The sequence below is a fragment of the Cryptomeria japonica genome, chromosome 4, assembly GCF_030272615.1.
Source record: "Cryptomeria japonica chromosome 4, Sugi_1.0, whole genome shotgun sequence".
NCBI classification, from domain to species: Eukaryota; Viridiplantae; Streptophyta; class Pinopsida; order Cupressales; family Cupressaceae; genus Cryptomeria; species Cryptomeria japonica.
The window spans coordinates 739,548,940-739,569,981 of NC_081408.1; the positions used below are offsets into that span (position 1 = coordinate 739,548,940).

General features: G+C 35.8%; 1 protein-coding gene across 5 annotated transcripts in view; it reads right to left on the reverse strand.

Annotated features, from left to right (window-relative positions):
* LOC131027437 (zinc protease PQQL-like) overlaps window positions 1-16,872 on the reverse strand; it is a 280,047-nt gene extending 263,175 nt beyond the window's left edge. For 2 of the 5 annotated variants that reach the window (XM_057957496.2, XM_057957495.2), the window contains exon 1: window positions 16,365-16,868. In XM_057957496.2, the coding sequence (XP_057813479.1) occupies window positions 16,365-16,570 (206 nt within the window). In that variant the 5' untranslated portion in view covers window positions 16,571-16,868. Of the gene's footprint in view, window positions 1-16,364 lie in introns of all 5 variants that reach the window. The other 3 variants (XR_009102496.2, XR_009372379.1, XM_057957497.2) reach the window with 3 other exon arrangements.
* Between the last annotated feature and the right edge of the window lie 4,170 nt (window positions 16,873-21,042).

Sequence of the window (21,042 nt, forward strand, 5' to 3'; positions counted from 1 at the left end):
TAATCACAAGTTACACACAAGTAGTTCGCCTAAATAGGGCCTGCCCCAAATTGGACTCATACAATTGAGATATCCAAATGCCAAGGCCGACAGGCCACTTGGCATTTTGTGCACTAGGTCGGCCCTAGAAGGGATCCGACCTAGCTACACAACAACACTAGGTATCTATAACACATGCTTAATTTTTAAAATGAGTTGACTATTAAGTTGTATTTATATATTTTTGTTCTCAAATTTCATTTGTTTCAATTCTTCAAATGTGTTGTTAAGTGAACTTGTTGTCTTAGGTATTACAATAGCAAGCATTTCTAGCTCCGTGGACCAACCGCACTTCAAAACAAACCCAAACCCTCTGTTTTTGAAATACATTGAAATGGTACAACTTCCAAGTGGTGGAGGTTATGTTTGGATTTGTGGTCATTGGAGCTCATATGGTCAAGTGAGAGGCCGTTTGTGCAATATCACTCAACAAGGCATCAAATGTTGTCCAAGCACAGATGGTAAAGTTAATCCTGAAGCACAAGTCTTGGCATATATTGAAGAGCAAGTAAAAGCAAACCAAGCAATAGGCCATAATCAAATCATCCTTTGGTAAAGAAAGGATCTTGAGAGATGAAGCCCCCTCCACCGCATTCTCATTTTTAACCTACAAAGAGCCATCCATTTCTGTCCATACCTAAAGAACACCTAGTGGCCCCTACACAAAAGAGATCAAAGGGGCAGTTGGAAATTCTCATTTCAAAACAAATCTATAGAGATTGTCAATCAAGACATAGCAAGATGTGTCAATGCTAATGGATTGGCATTCAATGTTGTTCACTTGCCATATTGGCAAAAAATAGTGAAATCAAATAATGGCACTCCAAAAAGGTACAAGTGCCTAGGTTTAGGGAAGGTGCATAGCACCTTATTGAATAAAGAAATGAAATTTGCAGAGGACTCCTTGAAGCCCATAAAGGATTTTATTAGAATATTTAATTATATTTTAGTCAATTATATTTAATTCTTTTATTAATGGTCATTTAGCTTTTTACTTTTTAGTTCGTTAAGTGAAACTATTGTTTCTTTTACAAGTATGCATAGGTTGCTTTTTAGATTTTAGCTTTTAGCTTTTAGCTTTTAGCTTTATTTAGCGCTTTAAGCATTTTAGCTTCATGTTGAAGCTTTAGATTAATGGTTCGTTCTTTTTAGAACACCGTCTTGTAATTCCTTTATATATGGTTGTATATTCATTATCAACCCATTCAATATCATCCAATTATTGAAGATCATTCAATTATTGAAGATGGTATCAGAGCAGGTCGATGGGGTTTTACAGCATTTGGCATAGCGTCTTTGCCTGGAATTTATTTCCAAAAATAAATTAACAGTTTTTCGAGAGTGCTTTTCTGGGTCTGAAATTTTTTAGGGTTTCAGTTTGTGAGCATCTAATTCAAAAAAAATTTCTAAAATCAAAGGGTTTTCTGAAAAATTTCATGGGTCTTTTCACAATCTAGGAAAGACTTGTGTGTGGCCTCTGCAACCTGTAAAAATGTGGTCATTTTTTATTCGTGTAGGATTTCTGGTCCAACTTCTTTCGCGATTTTTCTAGGCCATGCCTACGGATGTACATGCATGTTTTTCCTTTTTTCGCACGCTCTGCTCATTTTTGGCAATGGCTCACTATATTCTTCACGCGTGAGATCTTCTTTGCGTGTCTCGGCCTCCACACTGGCTCACGATTTTCATTGTTTCTTGGTACATGGTATATTTTTCTCTGTGCTCTGCAAATCCTTGCGATTGTCTGGCATTTTCCCAAGGGATTTTTGCTCCGCTTTTTAATTTTTCATTGCGCTTGTGTCCTATCTGCGCGCGATGGGAGCTTTTCTCCCACAACCTAGTTTTTGCGCACCGCATTCTTCTGCGACTGCTATTTACACACTAAAGAATTTCGGCAGAATTTATGGTTATTTTAATAAAGAAAATTATTTAAGGGTTTTTATAATTTTTGTCCTAAAAAATATATTAGTAGGGTTGTAATAATTTTTTCCTTAAAAAATTATTTCTGGGGTTTATAATTTTTCCCTTAAAAATTATTTTGGGTTTTCTAATTTTTCTCCATAAAAAAATCATGAGGGTTATGCTTGATTTTTCCTCAAAAATCAAGGAGTGATGTTTTGTCGTGTGATGTCTAACGTTTTGCCGCGTGATGTAATGTACCTCAGCTGTACCTGCCTCGCTTTCCTAATAATTAGGGCATGATCTGCCCACCGAAGGTTTGGTTAGGGCAAATAAAACGGATCTATGGTTTCCTGCAACATTATAGATATTTCAATATATATGTCAGCAGTTATATTAAATCAGTGGCATAATTATTGCATTGAAAAATAAGCACACGACCCATTCTAGACTTTGAGGAAACTCCAGGTTGGCTAGGCTACCCATCCAAACCCATCCCGTCTCTTAGGACTTATAGGGCCACCTAAGGATGGGCCCAACATACCCCTGGCTTGCACTCATTATATCAAATGTGCTAACAAACAGAGGACAGCAGGAAGATAATAAATGTCTACAGAAAACATAGATTCATAATTATAGAATTTGTGTTACTTGGTTAACATTTATCCATTTTGTTAATTTGTAGGGTTGATCCATTACGTTTGTGCCTAGTTGCAGAAATATGACTATCATTAATTAGTATTCCTTTTCTTTACTTATTTTGTTGCATTTGTGAATAAATGACTTATGTTTATTCCTTTTTGTCTATTACTAGAGCTCATTTTAATGAATTATAACTAAACCTGATATTGCAGGTTTTCTATTTGGCAAGATAAGTTCATTTTAACCTTTTGCACGTTATAGATATGATTAATTCATTGGCTAAGAATTTGTATTCATTGATCCGATTTAGCAATTAATCTGTGCAACTAATTAGATTATATTCGTTACCGTTGATATAAAGGATGAGTTACAGAAACTCAGATTGGATACAACTTGCATATGGAAATACTTTCAATGAACGATAAAAACATGGACGCACTGCGATACCCAGACGGACTAGCCTGGGAACATACCAGATTGTTGGCGATGGGGAGGGGTGCTTTACACGAATAGGCACTGATTCTTCATCGCTGGGAAGAACCAGCGACTCTCCCTCCACATCGTTACTGCCTGATGCGCTCACTGGCTAACCCGCATGGCTGTTTGGGCATCGTAAAAAATGAAACTGAATTAATATTATTGCTGAGTAACGAGGATACCTGTTTGCAGATCCTCCTTGCGATTTTCCCCTCGTCACCTCCTTCTCTAGTGCTTCCCTTGGTGTGTGTGATTTATACCTTCCGAAACCACGCGACCCCCTTGGAAGCATGGCGTCTTTTTCAGAGATGATTTGGGGATGATCACATCCTTTCCTTAATAACATTAGTTAATGAGCAAACAAAATTATTCGATCATCCTGATTTTATTAATTGAAATTTTAGAATATATATATATATATACACAAATCTACTAATGTATTTCACAGTTAGCCTCTAATGAACCTGTTGTCTACGTGGGGACATGACACCTAATGTTTGGTGTTTACTGCATGATGTCAAATGTTTTACCACGTGATGTCTGGTGTTTTACCACGTAATATTTGGGGTTTTGTCACGCAACGTTTCGAGGTTTTGTTCAATTTTTTCCTCAAAAATTGTTTCATGGTTTTGTTCAATTTTTTCCTCAAAAATTGTTTCATGGTTTTGTTCAATTTTTTCCTCAAAAATTGCTTCAGGGTTTTAATACCTGTTCAAGGTTTTTAACATTTTTTTCCACAAAAAATGATGATTTGTATCTTCAATTTTGGAGGGTTTGCCATTTTTTCCTCAAAATCGTGGTTTCGGGTTTCCATTTGGTTACCCAACATCAGGTTGGATGGATTATGGTAATCTTGGTCATCAACACTTTGTAGATTCTGGGAGGGTCTCTGCCACAGTAGAGTTTTCTTTCCGTTTGTGATCAAAAGACCTACAGTGTCTTCTGTAGGGTATTTAGTAGATAGAGTCACAATTAATGGAGGGTATTAGAATATTTAATTATATTTTAGTCAGTTATATTTAATTCTTTTATTAATGGTCATTTAGCTTTTTGTTTTTTAGTTCATTAGGTGAAACTATCACTTCTTTTATAAGAATGCATAGTTTGCTTTTTAGATTTTAGCTTTTAGCTTTATTTAGCGCTTTAAGCATTTTAGCTTCGTGTTGAAGCTTATGATTAACAGTTCGTTTTTTTTAGAATATTGTCTTGTAATTCCTTTATATATGGTTGTATATTCATTATTAATTCATTCAATATCATCCAATTATTCAAGATCATTCAATTATTTTTCAGATTTGTGAGTCAACATAGGGGTGTTTGTTAATGCATGATAGCTTCGGTAAGATAAATGATTGAATTAGAGATAAATGAAGTCTCTCGTTCAATCATTTATCCTATCGATAAACTATGATGAAAAACCTCAAGCTATTGTTCCTTCATTTGATGATCATTCTTCATTTGTATATTTTCAATCTACTTGTAAAGTTCGATCAATGCTTAACTATCGATAATCATCGATTGCAAATCTCATAGCACAAAATACTGATCGATATCGGTTTACATTATAACGTATGCACTCCGATTAATATCGGGTACCATATTAACTGTGATCACCAATTATTATCGGGCTAACCAATGTACTTCGATTAATATCGATTGATGTATTAAACCGTGAACATTGATGGTTATCGAGATTAACTAATACATACCGATTAATATTGGTTGTTTTGCATATAATAGACACGCCGATTAAGTATCGGGTGCTTAGTTAAGCATACACCGATTGGTAAATGCTACGATAAGCCAAAGGGTGCGATCAAGTAATGTCTTGATCGATCATGTCTAAAAGACATGACCGGTCAAGGCATTGCTTGATCCTCCCTGCTTACATATAAATATCAATCGGCATTTGTGAGAAGGACATCAAAATCAATAAATGCTCCTCTCGCCTGCAATATAAAAGAAGATAATCAGATTTATCATATTAAATATATAATACATAGTTAAAAGAAGAGATAACCTTGAATATAACTTGCATCTTGAATTGAGAATTGAATATCATTTACATGGTATCAAAGCCAAGTTAAATCGAACCTGAGGCTGTTCAATTTTGTGAAAAATTCAAAACAAGCATATATTCAACATCACAATTCTTCTAATGGCTAGCGCTATCAGATTTGAAGATAGACTCGGAGGAGGTGATGACTTCTCAGCACAGAAGTTCAAAATTCAGATGATTCTAAAAGAAAAGAAAATCGAATCAGTTGTAAAAACTGAAACTGCAGAACCTGAGACTGAACCTGACAAAACAACTTGAAGAGAGGGAAATGAAAGGCCATCAAAATCATAGTTGATGGGGTGAGAAATAATATTATGCCCATCATAAGGAAACATGAAACGGCCTACAACATGTTCAAAGCACTTGAAGATGCATTTGAGATATCCAATGCTAGTAGAACCTTGGCTTTAATAAGAGAAATAAATCACATAGCCATGATCAAAGGAGAATCAGTCAATGCCTACTTCATGCGAATATCAGCCCTAAGGGATGAACTAGCAACTCTTGGATATGAGATCCAAAGCAAAGAATTAACACTCATTGCTCTAGATGGGTTGCCTAGTATATGGGAAACATTCGTCCAAGGCATCAGTGCAAGGGATGAATTTCCAAAATTCGATAGGCTAAAGGCAGACTGTCTCCAAGAAGAATCAAGGTTAAATAAGAAAGGGATCAAGCAAAAGAATATAGATGAAGATCTTCAAGTTCTGAATACAAACTCAAACACGAAAAACAAGTAAAATTTTAGAGTTAGTTCATTCTGATATATGTGGACCCATGTCCGTACCTTCCTTAGGGGGATTTTTGTATTATGTAATATTTGTTGATGACTACTCTGGGAAAACTTGGATCTACTTTCTGAAATGTAAAGAATCAGAAGAGATCCTCAATAGGTTTAGAGAATTCAAATCACTAACAGAGAACTACTCAAGAAATAAAATTAAAACCCTAAGAACTGATAATGGGGGGGAATACCCATCAGAATTATTTAAAAAATTTTGTAAAAATTCAGGGATTAAGAGGGAGTTAACAATACCTTATAAACCTCAACAAAATGGGGTAGCTAAGAGGAAAAATAGGACAATCGTAGAAGCTGCCAAAGCTATGATTCTTGATCAGAATCTAAATGTAAATCTTTGGGCAGAAGCGACTAGCACTGCTGTATATATTCAAAACAGATGCCCTCACTCCCATCTTGAAGATAAAACCCCTAAGGAAGTCTTTACTAAATCAAAACCAGATATCAGCCACCTTAGGATATTTGAGTGCCCTATCTATATTCATGTACCTAAGGAGAAAAGATTAAAATTAGAGCCTTCTGGAAAAAGGGGAATACTTGTAGGATATAGTGAAACCTCCAAGGCCTACAGGATCTATATACCTGGTCAAAAGAATATTGAACTAAATAGGGATGTAATCTTTGAAGAAGACTTAGCCTTCAAAAGAGCCCAAAACTCACTAGAACCTGAAGTCTATATCCCTACCCCTAGCATAGATGAAGACCCTACTCCTGAGATTCAGAGGGAGAGTCTTGAGGAAAATGAAAATGAAACTCAAAACCCACCTAGAGAGAATTTCAAGAAAAGACCACTATGGGCCACCAAAACTGTAGAAGAAGCTCAAAAGTATGCTACCCCTTCAGGGACTTTCAGAGAAAGCAAAAGGCCTAACAAACTGACCAACTATGTCACCCTCCTAAATAATCTCTCAAGAGCAAAACCTACTAATGTATCAGATGAACTTCAACATCAAACATGGAAGAATGCCATGTCTGAAGAATACCAATCCATTATGAAAAATGATGTTTGGGAAATTGTTCCTAGGCCGACTGGGAAATCTGTTGTCACCTCCAAATGGCTCTTTAAAATCAAGCACGCTGCAGATGGCAGCATTGAGAAACATAAGGCTAGATTTGTAGCCAGAGGGTTTTCTCAAAAGGAAGGAATTGATTATGAGGAAACATTTGCACCTGTAGCCAGATACACTTCAGTAAGAGCAGTCTTAGCCATTGCAGCATCAAAGGGATGGAAAGTTCATCAGATGGATGTTAAGACAGCATTCCTTAATGGTGAGATCTCAGAAGAGGTATACCTAGAGCAACCTAAAAGGTTTGAGATTCATGATGCAGAGTCACATGTGTGTAGACTCAAGAAAGCTCTCTATGGGCTTAAACAAGCTCTCAAGGCTTGGTATGAAAGAATTGATACTTATCTCTCAAAATCAGCCTTCTCCAAGAAGGTTGCAGATCTTAATCTCTACTATAAGCAAAACAAAGGTGATATGCTAATATTAATTTTATATGTTGATGATTTGTTAATCACAGGAAAAGATCACCTTATAGATCAGTGTAAGAAAGACCTTGCTAAAGAATTTGATATGAAGGACTTGGGACTCCTTCATTATTTCCTAGGGTTGGAAGTATGGCAGAATACTAATAGCATTATACTAAACCAGCGTAAATATACCTTGGACATTTTGAAGAGATTTGGAATGCTAAACTGCAGACCCATGACAACTCCAGTAGAAACAAACCTTCATAAACTTAAGGAAGCACCAACAGAATCACAACCATCAGATCCTACTCTATATAGGCAAATGATTGGGTCTCTGATGTATCTTGTAAATACAAGACTAGATATATGTTATGCAATTAATGCCTTGAGTCAATTTATGTGTGAGCCTAAGGAGATCCACCTGATTGCAGTAAAACACATTATGAGATACTTAAAAGGTACTCTAAACCTTGGTCTCAAATATGAGAAAGTTGATCTAGACCTACACGGATTTACAGACTCAAATTGGGCTAGAAGTGTGACTGACAGGAAAAGCACTTCAGGGTGTTGCTTCAATTTAGGCTCAATCATGATATCCTGGATCAGCAGAAAGTAGTCTTCTGTGGCTCAGAGTTCCACCGAAGCCGAATACATTGCAGCTTCCATGGCTGCCCAAGAGGCAGTATGGCTTAGGAAATTGTTTGCGGGATTGTTTGGAGAGCCTATGAAACCTACTATCATACATTGTGACAATCAAAGCTGCATAAAGCTTTCAGTAAATCCAGTGTTCCATGACAGATCAAAGCATATTGAGATTCCATACCACTATGAGCGAGATATGGTAGACAGGAATGTGATCCAATTAGAATATGTTTGTACAAGAGATCAGACTGCAGATATTCTGACCAAACCTCTTTCGAGAGTGAAGGTTGATCACTTCAGAAAAGGTTTAGGTATGATAGAAAGGTAATTTGCTTTGTAATCTGTATTTACATATCAATAAGATGTTTAATGTGTAAACTTCTTTGTCATGATAGGACATTTTGGATTTTATCCCCTGGGTTCATATCTAAGAGTTGACGATCTCTCAAGATAATGAACACTTGTATGTAGACATTATAAGTTGACGATCTTATGATGTCCAAACCAGTTATCATGTTGGATCTCTGGTATTCCATGCATGTGCCATGATTGTGTTGTGGTAAAACATTTGTATAAGATGTTAGTGCACATACCACAACTTGGATAAGATGAGAATTTAATCATCCTCATATGTTTATCCTTAAGTATTGCATGTTTAGGCAATACTGATATCACATGCTTAGGTGATATCCTGTCATCACAAAATTGATGTGATGAACATTTGTATCACGTGTTTAGGTGATATTTCATGTCATGTGATTAGGTGATATGATTTTCTAAAGAGTCAAATTGTGTAAAGAATACTAACAATCATTTGAATTGTGATGCTTGATATATTGTTTTTCATTTATCTTACCTAGCTAAGAGGGAGTGTTAATGCAAGATAGCTTCGGTATGATAAATGATTGAATTAGAGATAAATGAAGCCTCTCATTCAATCATTTATCCTATCGATAAACTATGATGAAAAACTTCAAGCTATTGTTCCTTCATTTGATGATCATTCTTCATTTGTATATGTTCAATCTACTTTTAAAGTTCGATCAATGCTTAACTATCGATAATCACCAATTGCAAATCTCATAGCACAGAATACCAATCGATATCGGTTTACATTATAACGTATGCACTCCGATTAATATCGGTTATCATATTAACTGTGATCATCGATAATTATTAGGCTAACCAATGTACTCCGATTAATATCGGTTGATATATTCAACCGTGAACATTGATGGTTATCGAGATTACATAATGCATACCGATTAATATCGGTTGTTTTGCATATAATAGACACGCCGATTAAGTATCGGGTGCTTAGTTAAGTATACACCGATTGGTAAATGCTACGATAAGCCAAAGGGTGCGATCAAGTAATGTCTTGATCAATCATGTCTAAAAGACATGACCGGTCAAGGCATTGCTTGATCCTCCATGCTTACATATAAATATCAATCGGCATTTGTGAGAAGGACATCGAAATCAACAAATGCTCCTCTCACTTGCAATATAAAAGAAGATAATCAGATTTATCATATTAAATATATAATACATAGTTAAAAGAAAAGATAACCTTGAATATAACTTGCATCTTGAATTGATAATTGAATATCATTTACAGTGTCCATCGTTTCTGATAATGGAAAGATGCAAAAAGTCACCCATTGATCAATGTTATTGCAATGTCCCCTAAAAGGGCAATGTTTTCTAGAGCAATGGATTGTGAAGGAGGGGTGAAGGATGGTGCATTTATTGATAACATTCTTTGTTACTGTTATCACAAAAGCTTGCACCCTTGCTGAGCTATCAACTCAGCAACCTTGTGAAACATGGAAACAACCCCGAAGTGTGGGACCTTGCGCAAGGGGGTTGAATCTCCGGAGAAGGTCGGCTTCCTTCTCAATCCAGGTGCAAGTGTTGAACCAACTCAACACTTTAAAACTAATTCCTAAGCCAATCCTAACAACTTGCAGAGGTAAAGGGAAGAGAGAATGCTTGAAATAGAAGGAGGTGATGCACCAAGAAGAGATTGTTCCTCTCCCCACCGAGATGACACAAAGAATTAACTGAAACACCCAAGAGATGCACAAACTTCAATTGCATGAGTGACTTCAATGCATGTATGGAGGTTAGAATTCGCTAGTATCAAGAGGGAAGAAGGATTCCCACAAGTCACACTCAGAAAACAAGTTAACACAGCATATATGGAGAGAAAAGCCACAAGACATACACCTATGATGAAGGTAAGAAAACATACACAACATACATAAGTTGAAAGAAGGCAAGAATGGTGATTTTCAATTAATTATCAGGCCAATGGCCAAACATACAGTTGCATAAATGCAAGATAAATACAAGAGAAGTCGGAGAGCATGGAATAGCTCAAGCCAGCAGGGAGAGAACCCTTTACAATGAGGCTTAACAGCCTTTATATAGAAAAAATAGTTACAAGGGTGATCATGACCCCTGCATGTCAGTCTGGAGGTGCAGGGAAGTGCATGCACTGGACTTGTACATGCAAGCAACCTAGCCATACCCACAAAGGGCAATCCTGAGAAGGTGGATTGACTAACCTTCCACAGTCAGACATGACATAAGTCACCAAGCATGGCCCCGTACCTCCCTTGATGGAAATCCTGCCAAAAACATTTAATGCACCCTTGTGGCTCCACAAAAGAAAGTGCACAAGTCACCAAAACTGTAGGAGCATTTAAAGCCTTGAGTGTTGATTACGCCATCCGGAAGTGTCACCAGTCGGAAGGAAGCCCGAAGTTCGGAAGCTCGGACTCCCAAAGTGAGGAAGACAAGGGAAGGAGCAAGGAACTTCGAAACCTCGGGGTTCCGGAGTTCCAAGATAGAGAGAGGAAGAGAAGAAAAGGAACTTCGAAACCTCGGGGTTCCGGAGTTCCGAGGAACTGCGCAAAGGAACTAAGGAACCTCGGGGCTCCGGAGTTCTAGGGAAGAAAGGGAAAGGGCTAAAGAGAGAAGGGGAACTTCGAAACCTTTGGGTTCCGTAGTTCTGGGCAAGGATATAAGAAAGGCTACAGAGAAGAAAGGAACTTCGAAACCTCGAGGTTCCGAAGCTCCAAGGAAAGGAGAAGCTTTAAGAGAAGAGGCGAAGGAAAGGAAGGTTAGGAACTTGGTTCCGGAGTTCCAAAGAGGGAAGGAGAAAAAAAGACGAAGAACTTCGGAACCTTGGGGTTCCGGAGTTCCGAAGGAAGAGGGAGAAAGGCTAAGGAGAGGAGGGGCTAAGCTAGGGAAGGAAGGGAACTTCGGAACTTCGAGGTTTCGGAGTTCCGGGAAAAGGAGAAAGAGAGGGCCTAGGAACTTCCGACAAGGCAACACTCCAAACTTCATGATTGCTTTTCTCCTTGATCAACTGGGGCAGCATTGGTCCATGGAATATATCTCTGATTGGTTCTCACTGATGGACCAAGGTGTCATAAAATGACAACAGTTACCATTGAAGAAGTGCCTATCCTTTCAATTTAGAGGGAACCAGCCCCTCTATATTTTGAGGGAAGTCTGCCCTCAAAATGTTGTGCGAGTTAGAACAGATAATGCCAAAAGTTGTAGGGTTGTTGGGTTATTGGTTGAGGAGCGTTATTCACATATTTTTTGGACAGCCACCCCCTCAACCTAATGCTTCAAAACATTGGTACCAAAATTGATTGGATCAAACAAGTGCATCTTGAGGCTAAAGAAATCTAAATGTTAATCACCAACCACCATATGTCACAAGGCATATTTAGAGCATTCTCGAAATTGAAGATGCTGAAGGTAGGTTAAATTATGAATATGTTTCACTTAAGTAAACTTTTTAATTTTAATTTTTGTATTTTAACTTCTTTTTTTTAATTTTGATTTTCAAAAGGGTTGCTAAGACCCAGTTTGCCTCCAAAACAATTGTGCTAAGGCAATTTGTGAAGGTCCATGAGGTACTTTCTAACATGGTCATCAGCCCAAATTGGTCCATCTGGAGGCAATCTAGCACTACAAGGGCAACAAAGGTTAAGCAAATGATCATAGATGACATTTGGTGGGATCATGTTGAGTATCTCCTCAATTTCATTGAGCCCATATTAAGCATGATCCGTTATACCAACATGGATAGGCCATGTTTGGATGAGGTATATGACGGCATCAACTCAATAATTGAAAGATGAAAGTCATCATAAATGCAAAATAGCAAGATCTTGAAGAAAAGCTCTTCAAAGAACTACACAAAATCATTGAAAAGAGATGGAACGAAATGAACACTTCGCTGCATCTTCTTGCCTCTGAATTGAGTCCCAAATATTATATTTTTCAGCTCATTTTTGTGACATCAAGAGTTGCCCCATATAGAGATGCTTAAGTCGCTCGAGGGTTGAAGGCAACACTTTGCAAGCTCTTCACTAATCATGGCATGTGAGATGCAATGAGAGTTGAGTTCATGGGTTTCGCAAGCTCCAACGATTGTGGTCTTGATGCTTGTCATTGGTGGTACTTCCATGACTAATCATAAACGCACCTACAACCTCTTGGGGTAAAAATTTTATCGCAGGTGTTATAAAAATAATCTTTTATCTTTTAAGTTTTATTTATATTTTAATATTATAACTTAATTTTTTTAATTTTGTAACTTTTAATTGTCTAATTTTGTCTTAATAAGTCGCTCGTTCATCTGCATTTGAGAGGAATTGGTGCACATACTTCTTCTTCCACTCAATAAAGCACAATAAACTATAGTCAAAAAAGGCAAGGGACTTGGTTATTGTGCATTCAAACTTGTGGCTCCTTGCACAAACAAAGTGGCTACAAAGAAGGGGACACAAGGAGGTGGGATATCAAGCCAAAGCGTATTGACTCGGATGCTTCCATCTCCCACTTTGCTGCACTTGATGTTGATGATAACTATGAGCAAACTAGTGAGCATGAGAGTGCTAGTGCCAGTGCTCGTGGTAGTAGTAGTAGTGGTAGTGCCAATGGTACTACTTGTGGTTCTTCTAATTTACCACTACATAAATCATCCAATATGGATGGTGATGATAATATTTTTCACAACCTATTTAATATTTGGTCAATTATGGCTGATTGTTGACACTTGACTAATATTTGACTAATAATATGGTGGTGTATTTTACAATGTTATTTGACTATTAATATGATGGTGTATTTTGAACTTAATTATTGCTACAAATATGTATATATTTGATTGTTGACACTTGACATTATTATTTTTTACCTTTAATATATATCATGACATTCAAGTTTGACTAATAATATGGTGGTGTATTTTGCAATGTTATTTGACTATTAATATGGTGCTGTATTTTGAACTTAATTATTGCTACAAATATGTATATATTTCTGATTTATATATGTTTTTGTATGGACAAAACCACCCCCCAAAAAATTTGACTGAACACTCAAACCTGAAACGATAACTTAAGAACAAGTAAAAATGGAACGTATTCAGTATTATGTAGGAAGTTTCAGTACATATGTAAGTTTGTTTACATATGGTGATGTTGCAGTAACAACCACAAGACATTTGAGGAAGAACTCACTACCACATATTGAATTTAGTATTACTGGAAGCATGAATGGCAATGCATGTGCACTAGTGGCAAAGATGGAGTTTATGTGATACAATCCATAGACACGGTTATGTTCAAAAGGGTGTTTTGACTTTTGAGGTACCAAAAGCAACTAGAAATGGTCAATGTTTTATATGCTACTGCAAGCTTAGAATGGATAGGGATTGTTACAAGAAGACATGTATACACCCAACAGTGTTAACATAGCAAATATTAGCTCTTAATCGGCAATGGGTGCTATACACTGATTATCCACGTGGAAACATCACAATTAGTGATATGTGCAGCATGTTGACACCATGGTATGGTCAGGATATGGTTGTGTGGACATCATGGTATGGTCAGGATATGGTTGTGTGAATATGGTCTTTCAGATGTTGGTTAGACAGTTAGACAATTGATATTCCCGGTTCCATGATGGTGACTATATGAATCTTCTCGTGTGAGTTTCCAAGGTTAGACTGAGGTTGGATAGACGGAAGGTTGATCACTGAAAGGCTGACAGCCAAAAAAGGTATACAACATAGAAAATAGGTATGTTGTGATATTATAGATCGAGAATCTATAAGAGACGTGTTATTGAATCTTTGGATTCCGACTAAAATAAAAGTGATAGCCTTTTGCCATTTTGGTTGTTGGTTTTCACCTGTAAGGGTTTCCCACATTAATATCGGTGTCTCATGTAATCCTGTGTTTGCATATTGTTCCATTTGCTTCAGTCATGTCATTAGATAGATTGGTTAGTAATGTTTAAAAGAATTTATCACATAATCCTAAGTTTCTTTATCCCAGCATATTGGTTATCTGCAACACGGGTAGCTAATCTCCAACATTTGGTATAGGAGCATTTTCGTGTTCTCTCAGCAATGACTACTTTGTTAAGAGGCCAAATCCTACGTGTGCAATGGTGAAACCCCAAGATATTCAGTTTGTTCCAGTTTGTGTATGTGCATGTGTATCTATATATAATTTATAATTGTCCCTAAGAAAGCAGGTGAAAATAGAATGCATCCTATCTTCTAAATACCATAGCTACTTAGATTCATGTAAACTATATTTTCTTTAAATTCCTGATTGTACATATATAATCACAAATCTAGGTTTTCTTAAACTTATTACTTCCCTGAAAAAATAATTTAATCTACATTTTCTAAAATCATCATTTCCCTGCAAAGGCAGACTATATTCTCAACTGTTGTACCATGCACTAGGTTATGACTTCAAATCACAAATATACAAGGTTCCAACTGCATTCCATGTACTAAGCACCACAAATATATGTATAATATAATAATTGTCACTAATATCATTATATAGTGAAAAGGGATTTATAAGTGTGCCTATTAGTATTGTATAGTGCCCAGGTCAAAAGGGAATGCATTTCATCTTCCAATAGAGTACCTATGTAGATTACTACAATCTAGATTTTCTAAATTTCAGTCTGTCCCTGTAAAGCATAGTATCTTCTCAATTAATATGGCATGTACGAGATTATGATGACTGCAATTTACGTATCTACTAGGCTAGCTCTATTTCATGTACTCTCTACTTATAATAGATTAAGACTGCAAATGTATGTATAACTGTGCCAAATATCATGCTATAGGGTATAGGAAAAGGGAACATATTATTATATGTAATTTCATTATACGATACAAAGTAAAAAAGGACTGAGTCTCGTCTTATAATTTGGGCATAACTAAAAAGAGGCAATAAATTGTGCACGATATCATTATAGAGCGTGCAGGGGATAAGATAACATATCAGTGTGCCTAATTTTATTACATACAATGCAAGTGAAAGGAGAACGCATGACTGAGCCTATAATTATACAATTTATACTTGATATCATTATATAATGAGTAGGTGAAAAGGGCCCATGTTTCATCTCATAACTGTAAGCGGGTATTACGAGAACATATAAGTGTGACTAAAATCATTGCATGGTATGCAGGTAAAAAGAAGATATATAGTTATGTTTAATATCACTGAATGGTGTGCAGGCAAAAATGGAAAGTGTAGTTATGCTTAAATTGTGCTCTATATCATTATATATGGCACAGTTGAAAAGAGAGCATCTTTCATTTTATAATTGCGTGCTGGTGAAAAGAGAATGTATAATCGATGCGGCGTGTCTAATATAAAGAGAAGATGTCAATTGCGTCGATATTTGTGCATGATATCATCACTAAGCGTGCAGGTGAAAAAAAAACCTACAACTGTGCCTGATATCTCATATGGCATGCAGGTGAAAAAGAAACCTACAGTTTGTGCCTAATATCATCATAGTGCAGGGTGAAAGGAGAGATGTATAATTGTGCGGGTGACTATTAAGGGGGCGTAGGTGAAAAGAGAACCTATAGTTGTAAATGACAGCTTTGCATGGTTCATAATGGTTAATCTTCTGATACGGTACCTAGTTAGATTAATCTGTAAATACGGCTTCGAAATTTTCTTGATCCGAACAGGTTATGAAAGCAAATATACATACAATTTCACCAGTTAAAAAGAAAATTTAGTACACATATAATTGCAAGGGTTATGAATGCAAATATGAGTACAATTGCGTGCATTTCGTGTAATATGTACTAGGTTATGACTGAAAAGAAAGCTCTCGAACAGTTTCACAGTCCAACAATAACCTAAAATTAGACAATTTAACTTGAGACATATTACTGCCAACTAGGTTTTATTTCCCCTTTGCAAAGGCCTGTAAAATCTGAAAGGAAGAGCAGAATCAATTGTACTCACCCGACCTTTACGCCAAGGGCAAGGGCAGCACGCATGCGGGGCTTAGCATTCTTCCTCACGTAATAGTGCAGCCCGTTTTCCAGAACGCCGTAGTGAACTCCAAAGGGATCTTGCGGAAACGCCTCGTCCGGCTCAACGTTCAGGAGCTTCAGTGACTTGAACTTGTGAGATTTCAATGGCGTTGTAGCTTCTCCAAGCAAATCCATAATAAGAAACCCCTTTCCTGTACTTCTAACGCTTATTTTCTGACTGTCTGTGCTTAGCAATAGCAGAGGCTTCGCACTTGAACAGTTCTGGTTTGTTTGTTTTTCAGCGTGGAAGTACAGAGGGGTTCAAAAATTTTGGAGGTGAAATCTGAAAGCGCCTAAACCTCTAGGTAGTTTAGGTACCGATATTCCGTTTTCTTTTACGGGAAGGATTACTGGGATTATATCTTAATCGTATAAATGCATCTGGTGCTAACAAATGATTCGTTGTGCAGAGATAATTGAATTGAATTGAATTGAATGAAGGAATTTGTTGTGTTATTTGACTTTTTGTTGGCCACGAAGTCTAGGAAATGCCCAAATATTCTCTTTTATTTCTTGGAATGGGATGGAAAAGTCCAAATTCAATGTAAGGCTCTATAAGTATTTAGATATCACATGAGTTAAATTTTCCGCATAGCATGCCTATTAATCCGTTTAATATGTCTTTTTCCCATAGACTTCGAATTAAATAAAGTATGATCTTGGCTAAATCAGAAATAAATATTTTATGCAATATTAAATATTGATCAGATTTAATAAGTGAGAATTGTGGGAATATGTTGTATGAATAATAAATGTATTTAGTTTTAAGATCAAAAAATGAACATAATTTAGATGTGATGTTAAATATAAATGTTTTGAGATTAGACAATAATATGTTATTTTATAATTTGAAGATCAAAAATTTTTGTATGTTATATATTGGGTCAAATCTGAGGGTTACACTTGAGTTTAAGCTCACCGAAGTGTCATGTGCTTGTGGATTTGATTTGATAGTATGTACAACTCTACTATTGTTCTTGCTAGATGTGTCTTTATTTTTTCTCTCTTTTTTATATGTAGAGACTCACAATATTTAAGAATACCTTTAGAAGATTGTCATTAGCATCACAACAAAACACATTCTCTTAGGTTGTCACCAGATGAGTAAACAATCAAATATAGCACTCTTCAATCATGTGCATGCTCCTAGGATGGTTCTACATCCTTCAGTTGCACCAATTAAAGTGTTCTAATGTGAATGATATGCAAATGAAGCTTAAAGGATAAGGAGAACCTTTGATGTGTTTAATGAATGCATTGAGTGCCTTACATACTAATAAAAAACATTATTTTTTACAGAATGTGTACTTAGTCATCTCAAGGTAGGAAAAACAAGCAGCTAGTCAATTAAAATTTGAAATTTAGCGTTTTAGAAGACGAGGACTAGGCCTATAACTACATAAATGACGTGGAGTGGGCCAAGAGTCAAATCTAGGTGGATAATGGTTATATTATGGAAGGTGTATTGATAAGTATAATAAATGCAAGGTGTAGGCAAATGTATCAAGATATGTACACATAGGCAAAGGGTAGGGGTTAAATATATGGGAATATATAAAGTCTAAGGGAATGAGCCGACTCTATATAAGATTGTGTTATTTGTCGATATGTGTAGGTATTAAGCCATTCTCCTAGATTGGGCACAAAACTAAATGAGAAATGGCATAGGTACACAAATTTCACATTTTGCCCTTGCTTTGAGCTCCATGTGAATCCTACAATAATCATGTATCTCAAAGATGTGGTATCACAAACATACATGTAAAGTAAATATGCATACATCAAATGATGTGAAAGGATGTCCATTTAAAGAAACAGAGGTACAAGGTGTTATTATGTAAGTCTATTCTTTGTCATTTACTCTCTAATAGAACCTACAAAATAGAGGGAAAGTACTCTATATGAGAATATCCAATTTGAATCTCATAATTAACAATCATAAGAGAGATAGGAAAATTAATGCCTATATGAAAAATGGTAATGGTTTGCGCTGCTAGGAAATCAATATATGAGATGTAAAGGACAAGTTTAACCCAAGGGGAAAATCTAACGCTATGTTAAAGTGCTCCTAAATTAATTTTGATTGTTCCTGAAATGTCCTAAAGTCTAGAAATCTAATAATTTTGTCTTCAACCACTTATTATAAATCTACATAGAATTACCTATAAATGAGAAAACCTTGAAAAATGAAAGTGATGAAGGGGAGCCTACCTTAATCATCCCCCTTATGGGCAATTCCAAAAGTAAAAAGCACATTGACAATTAGAAAATCATTGTATGCAAACCTAAGGCATGGAAAACAAGTGGTACTAATTGACAACAGTGGTGGAGAAGAAAAAACTTAAAATCTAAATCTTAGGAGGTGCATAATAATGGACAAGGATTATGAGATATAAAATGATTATTAAAAGGACAAGGTTTGGAGGAAAGAAAATGACATGAGTGGATAGTGGATGGGTTGTATTAAAATTTGGGAATAAAATAGAGATTCACAAGGATTGGAGGAGAGAGAAAATAGATGGAAAGTAACTAGGGGATAAGAAGAAAGATAAATTTAAGCCACAAGAAGGATTTAACTAGAGAGAAGGTAAGATAATCTAATATCATATTCAACAAATCCTTCTTGAAGAGCATGTGAAAAATAGATGGATGCAAAGCCTCAATTAAAAGCACTTAGTAATGAAAGAGATCATGGATGCAATGGTGATTGAAATGAGAGGAAGGGAGGTATACATTGGTTTTTAGAGATATTTAGGGGAAATAAGCACAAGAAATGGGGGTTGGTAGGTTATAAAAACTGGCGCTGATAGTCAAGGGGCATGGGCAATAATAAGACCATCATCTAGTGAGCGCAAATGATATTTAATGATATAATGCTCAAATTTCTCAAGAAGGGTAAGAAAATAAGAATAAAGAAATAAGAAGTGATCTTGGGTTGATTTTAGCATCACTAAGAAATTTATGAGGGAAACAAGGGTCTTATAAACATACAAGGGGGAACACACACTTTAAATGTAAGGTGGGCAAGGATAAACATGACCTAGATAAAGTTAAACAACGTTTATACAAGGGTCTACAGAAACGCAAAGACGAAAAATAAAACAATTAAGTCTAAGAAAAGACTAAAAATACATGCTAAATGGAAATTTTAAATGAGTGCAAAATATAGTAAAAGAAATTGTAGGGTATGCATTTGTTATATTGCACTTTGTCCCTGCTTAGCAAGATGGTGACAATAAAGGGAAAGAAGCATGCTAATGTAAAATAGTATGATAAACATGTATAATCATGTAAATATATTAGATACACGAAATGAGAGATGTTGATCTTTTTATTTTTGTTATTTTTTATTTGTTCAAGTGTGCATATATTTGTTCTTGCAATGCATCTAACCAAAGTAGTCACTATATGCATATAAGATCAATACTAAACAATGTATATGTATTATTTATTTATTTATATATTTCATAATGTTCTATAAATATAGCTTAAATGAGCATATGAGCCAATTGATAATAATATTTGACTTCTATGAGAAATACAATACATATCTTCATAAGAATATTGACATTTATAGAACTAAAAAAAATATGACTAGAATCCAAACAATGAATGACCAAAGCTTTGCCACTTAGAATTCCACCATAGATGTCACTTTAAGGATTTGAACTCGAGTATCCATAAAAAGAACCCAAAACTTTAACCACTTGATTTTGACATATGGGAAATTAAAGCAACATAATATATATACTAAGCAAAGAAACATACAAAAATTTAGATGAGTGCAGAATAGAAATAAAATGGAAACGCGTCACCTTGGTTGGTTTCATGACAAGATAAAAATAAGGTAATACTTTTATTTTACAAGATGAAATCCAAGGGGATCCTAGAGGAAAAAGAAGAGAATAAATTCATGAAGAGGCACCTTGGTAAAGGTAAAGAAAGATAGTGGAAATTAGATAATGGTCGTAATGGTAATGGTAATAAAGTTACCACACAAATAGGAAAAAATGAGGCCAATGATGATATATTTATGACAATAAGCAATTGTAAATGATGATGGTTATGTAGATAATAATGTCTCTAAGGTTACCATCCCTAGTCTTGAGATTGTAACTCATAACAAGGTAAAGCCAAGCCAAAAGTAAAAACTGGTGATATTGTTAATGGTTATGTGGTAATCACTCAATTATATAAGAGGTCATGTCAAGGCCAAGTTATTTTTTATTATGTTGCCTTTAAGATCATGTAAAGAGATTAAGAAATAGAATAAATATGCATCTCATTAAATTGATTGGTGATAAATTGATAAGATAAACTAGAGCTAGTTAAAATTAATGAAAAATAAAGGGTGATGAGTGTGTGTGTGTGTGTGTGTGTGTGTGTGTGTGTGTGTGAGAGAGAGAGAGAGAGAGAGAGAGAGAGTAGACAAGTGGATAGTTTGAAAATATGAGAAGAAGATAAAGAAATGGGGTTATAAGACCCACCCAATGATAGATAAATGATCGAGAATATAGGAAAAAAAAGTAGATGTGATGAAGATGATGGGGTAGATGCCCTCAAGGGATGATGATAGGGTAAATGTACAGGAAAGATATTGGCATGTG